This window comes from Aegilops tauschii, chromosome 1 (assembly GCF_002575655.3).
Source record: "Aegilops tauschii subsp. strangulata cultivar AL8/78 chromosome 1, Aet v6.0, whole genome shotgun sequence".
Lineage (NCBI taxonomy): Eukaryota > Viridiplantae > Streptophyta > Magnoliopsida > Poales > Poaceae > Aegilops > Aegilops tauschii.
Window position 1 is genome coordinate 439,997,724 of NC_053035.3, and position 5,617 is coordinate 440,003,340.

General features: G+C 52.5%; 1 protein-coding gene across 1 annotated transcript; it reads right to left on the reverse strand.

Annotated features, from left to right (window-relative positions):
- Window positions 1–3,975: 3,975 nt before the first annotated feature.
- On the reverse strand, window positions 3,976–5,617 carry LOC109749418 (acetylserotonin O-methyltransferase 1). Its single transcript, XM_020308384.4, has 2 exons — window positions 4,782–5,617; window positions 3,976–4,595 (listed from the first exon to the last, which is right to left on the reverse strand). The coding sequence occupies exons 1-2, from the start codon at window positions 5,559–5,561 to the stop codon at window positions 4,296–4,298; spliced, it is 1,080 nt and encodes a 359-aa protein (XP_020163973.1). The 5' UTR covers window positions 5,562–5,617; the 3' UTR covers window positions 3,976–4,295.

Consider the following 5,617-nt stretch of genomic DNA (forward strand, 5'->3'; position numbering starts at 1 on the left):
AAACGCCATTTAGGATCGCGACAGCGTGCCAGGATCATCATATCAAATGATTGGGTAATACCAAACGGAAGTCATTTCCCTTTCGCCATGATGTCTCGTGGCACAAAGCCAACCAACGTATACTTCAACAAATTTCCCTTTCACCATGATGCCTCATGCCCAACCCAAAGCCAACCAATGCTTATAATTAACAAATTTCCTCGAGCATTTGGATAGGTTGCTGTAGCTCTCTGTTTAATGTTTACCAATATATCTTGACACAACAATCTTTGCCTCTGATGCAAAACTTACTGAAATATACAGTCTTTGGGATCCATGAAGCAGAGTTGAGTGTCAACAGTCAATATACAACTTTCACTAGTTAGATTCTACTAATTTAGATTACACTGACACAATGGTTCATTCGGGGATGGCACGTCAATAATTGTTTCAATCTCCTTTTCTTTCCAATGGTCATTCTTCTTTTCAAATTTTTTTCTCAAACACGCAGGCGATCTGCGTATCATTCTATTAATAAGAGAAAATGAGACAAGAACCCATACAACACCCACCCGCACACGCTACGCACGCCACACTGTTGTTCTTAGATTCCATCCGCGGCTGTTTATCATTAAAAAAACAGGCATTCTTCCTTTTTAAATGAGGCAGATTCATATAAAAATTCAATCATAATGGCTTGTTGACTCATACCTGCTGGCAACTGTCGAATTATAGCATCAGATTTGACAATAGCGTCAGAGACCATGAACTTGTCTTGTGCACCGTGTCGTCATTGTCATGTCAAGCACCTGAATAAGCAAGACCGACACTGCGAGCCCATTGACTCCGAACTTTCTATGCTCTCCAACATAAGATCAGAAACATCTCCAGGAGGGAGAAAGCAGTGAAATCCAAGATTGGTAGCGCTGCTCCTTGTCTTCAGTACTCCAGGCTGGTCAGTGTCACTACCCTTCAGTGTCACTACCCTTCAGGACAACTTCAGAACTCAAGGCTGGTCACACTGCTGATGCCATGATTGCTTCAAGATTGCCTCATGAACAATTTACGTGTAAACTTCCCCAGCAAAAAAGATTACAAGTAAACTTACAAAACAACAGCGACTTATGTGATGCAGAGAGGAACTGGACAATGGTTGTGCATTGGTCCCATTTGTGCTGAAATTCTGGGCAGAATCAAAGGTACAATTTTTCAGGATAATTAATAGCAAAATTTTAAAACACAGCAGCCTGCAGATGCAATTTAGAAATGAATCGACGCGCATACGACATATTACCTTTTGGACAAAATATGAAATGACGCTGCTGAATCAACAGAACAAAATAGGCCACTGCTAAGATATACATGAACTGTAGATTTTCTTTAGTCAGCAATCAGACATGTAATGAGTATCATACACTGAATCACCGAAGTACAGATGCTGAACAATAACAGAGTGGATACTGAAACATAGAAATAATGGTAGGAGCTGGGACCCTACCGGGTCTAGGGCGTAGGTTGTAGGGGAAGGAGGGGGCTGGGCGTGGTGTTGCTCGCGGTCGCCGGCGGCAGGGCGCCGTCGTGCGCGAGAGAGGAGGCGGCGGCGCAAGGAGCTGGAGGCGGCTAGGGTTAGGGTCCGGCTCCTCTGGGAGCCGGGCAATAGATTTATTCTTATTGCTTGTTGCTTGATTAGATTGACACATCTCCTCTCCTTATATAAAGAGGTTTACTTGACTCCTAAGCAAACGATCCTAATAACGATAAGATAATTGGGCTAAGCCCCTAATAATGATAAGATAACTTGGGCCACAACCCACTGGGCTAAACCCCTAATATGCCGGCCATAACACTTCTCCCCGCCTGCACAAGCAGCTCGTCCTCGAGCTGTAAGGTGGGAAAGCGCTTGCTAAACTCCTCGAGGTGATCAACCAGCGTCAAACACCTTCGCGACAGCTGGGGCGGCCAGGTCGGCGGCGACGGCGTCCTCCGGAATGTAGTCTGCAGCCTCCAGGTAGAAGAGTCGCGGGCAGACGTGGCCGGGCATGTAGGGCTCATCGCAGTTGAAGCACAACCCTTGGCGACGACGCTCGAGTAGCTCGGCCGACGTGAGCCAGCAGAACGGGCGCGCCGCGGTCGCGGCGAGGGGTGCCGCGGAAGCCTGAGCAGGCCGACCCTGCGCTGGAACATTCGGCCAGGGTAGCGACCCAGCGGTCCGGGATGGTGATTCCTGCTGGATGGCCACTGCGCGGTGCTCGAACGCGCGAGCGTAGTACATGGCCGTCTAGAGATCCTGGGGTCCCCGAAGCTCCACGTCCACGCGGATGTAATCCGAAAGTGCACCGACGAAGAGGTCGGCCCGCTGCTGCGCCGTCACGCCCGACGCGTGGCATGCCAGGGCCTGGAAACGGTCGGCGAAGTCCTGAACCGTGGAGGTGAAGGGAAGGCGGCCTAGCTCTGCCAGGCGGCTCCCGCGGATCGGTGGCCCAAAACGAAGGAGGCAGAGCTCGCGGAAGCGCTCCCAATGGGGCATGCTGCCCTCGTCTTGCTCGAGGGCGTAGTACCAGGTCTGTGCCGCGCCGCGGAGGTGGTAAGAGGCGAGCCAGGTACGCTCCGAGACGAGGGTGCGCTGCCCGCGAAAGAACTGCTCGCGCTGGTTGAGCCAGTTGAGGGGGTCCTCCGTGCCGTCATAAGTGGCGAAGTCCAGTTTGGCAAACCGCGGCGGTGTCTGAGTCGGAGCGCCATGGCCGACTGGCTCGGAGGTGCGAAGAGCGAGGATTGGGGCGCCCGATCAGCATGGCCGCGGCCCGTGGAGTGCCCCGCCGAGCCGGAGGGATTGCCGAACTGCAGAGTGGGTGCCGGCGGGTCTCCAGCCGACGTGTAGACGGGTGGCGGCGATGATCCGGTCAGCCAGGCCGGTATTGGGGACGGTGACGGCGGGAAGCGCACTTGCTGGATCGGTACGCCTCCCTGCATGGGTGACCCGGGACCTGTTCTGGGCGGGGGTGGGGCCGGCAGCTGCGGCGGTACGGACCCAGGTGGCGTGGGGGGCGCAGCGAGGGCGGGGGCCGGCCACTGTGGCCATTGAGGCGTGGCAGCGGGCGGCGATGGGGCCGGCAGCCGGGGCTGCGGCTGCCCGGACCCGGGAGGCGTCGGGGGCGCAGCAAGGGCCGGGGCCGGCCACTGTGGCCATTGAGGCGCGGCAGCCGGCCACTGTGGCCAGTGGGGGGCGACGGCGGGCGGCGGCTGACCGGGCCAAGTGTGGTGTAGAGGCCTGATCGGCGCCGTGGTGGCCGCGTACCAAGGCAGGGCGGCTGGCCCGGTCGCGGCGGCCAGCTGCAAGGGCGGCGGTTGCCCGTAGGGCCCGGCCAGGTAGAGGCGGATGCCCTGGACGGCGGTGACGAGGTCGTTGAGGACCCCGGTCATCTCCGCCGGCGAGTAGATGGTGACGGGCGGCGCGGTGGAGGGCGACGACGTCTGGCCGATGGAGGTGCCAGCGGTGGAGTCCAGCGGCGCGGTGGGGAGAGGCAGCGGCACGATGGAGAGAGGCAGCGGCGCGGTGGTGACGGGCAGCGGCGCAGTGGTGACGGGCAGCGGCGGGTTGGGTGGTGGTGCAGACATGATCGGAACCGAGCTACCTGATACCAAATTGGTAGGAGCTGGGACCCTACCGGGTCTAGGGCATAGGTTGTAGGGGAAGGAGGGGGCTGGGCGTGGTGTTGCTCGCGGTCGCCGGCGGCAGGGCGCCGTCGTGCGCGAGAGAAGAGGCGGCGGCGCAAGGAGCTGGAGGCGGCTAGGGTTAGGGTCCGGCTCCTCTGGGAGCCGGGCAATAGATTTATTCTTATTGCTTGTTGCTTGATTAGATTGACACATCTCCTCTCCTTATATAAAGAGGTTTACTTGACTCCTAAGCAAACGATCCTAATAACGATAAGATAATTGGGCTAAGCCCCTAATAATGATAAGATAATTTGGGCCACAACCCACTGGGCTAAACCTCTAATATGCCGGTCATAACACATAACATCTCAATATCATTCATTATCTCCTTGAGAAAGTACACACCCAACTGTAGATGGTAATTTATACATAAAAACACGACCGGAACAGAGTCCATATAACCTGCTACACATATATGTCTTGCAGTGACAGAGGTAATCACTGGTCACAACTACGCACACCTCGCAAAATGCAATAAGCTGGCAGTAAACATATCCTGTAACACCAAACCACACGCATACAACAAGACAGCACACATGCTCTTCATGACATTTTGTGAGAATATATAATACGATTACTCCACGTGATTTTGTGTGGAGCTTTTAGGGGTAGAGCTCAATAACAGATCTAACCCCCAGCATTGATATAATTTTGTACTCGCTGAACCCGGCTTGCATGAATATATTTTTCCACTCGAACTCCTCTCGCTCGATCCCCTCGAGAAACATGATAAACAGATCAAAGAAAACCTGTGTCTCTCTTGTAACAATCTCATTTGGCCCAGATCCAACCACCATATCTACGATTATCACCTTCCCACCGGCCTCTCTGGGAGGGATAGCTTCCTTGCATTTTTTTAGTATCTTGACACAATCTTCATCGCCCCAATCATGAAAAACCCACTAAGATGTACATAAAAAATAGTATTAAACCCTATAATATTCGGAATTATGAGTTTCTTCAAACAAATAGTTAGCTTACGTTTGTGGTTCAATTTGTACGCATAAGAAGCTAAATACAAATTGTATGACATCCTACTGCAAAATTAGGATGTGTGCAAAGGGAAGAGAAAAATCTAAATGGTGTACCTTCAGGAAAAGAGCATCCGCTGGTGGAATGTACTTGAACATATCGCCAGAAATAAATGACACATGGTCGTCAGTAGGAGCTTCTTCAACCACGTGAGGGAGATCCAACACCGTGCATTTCATTTGCGGGAATGCCTTCGCAATTGCACTGGCAGCTCCACCATGGCCCCCAGCGACATCAATAAGCGAGTTTATACCAAGAAATACATCACCACACTCCCTCAAGATGATATCCATGAGAAAGTTACTATCAGAAACCATCGCATTGTTGATTGACTGGTTGTAAGAATCATTCTTGTCAGCCATCTCCCAGAAGGTAAGGCCGTGAGCCTTTTTGAACAAGGATGTAGAGTGCTCATCTAGGAACCATGAGTTCATGCCAAAAAAGGGGGAAAGGACAGTTGAATCAAGCATCAAAGACAGAATAGGAAATAAATTCGATTTAACTTCATCGCTAACAAGGAGGCAAGTGGTTGGGGTAAGCACATAAACAGACTCCTTGTCTGCCGTGGTGGATTCATGGACAGCAAAGATGCCTGATACGGTGAGCACCCGCATGAGCCGTCGTAAGCGTGGAAGCTTAGATGGATGGAGCCCGATCTTTGCGGCCAACTCAGAAGGGGTCATAGCCCCACCATGGTGTTGGATGGTGTTAGGGATTTGCAGTTCCATTGCACACTTGAGTGCCATGGACTTGACAAATCCCAATGCATGGTGCCAAAGGTCAACTTGAGCCTGGAGCAGATCCTGAGAGCTATTCTTGGTTTGAGTGGGTGACATTTTGTTGAACTTGCTTTGGTTGGTTATGGTGGGATTGGACACATGCCTGCTGGTCT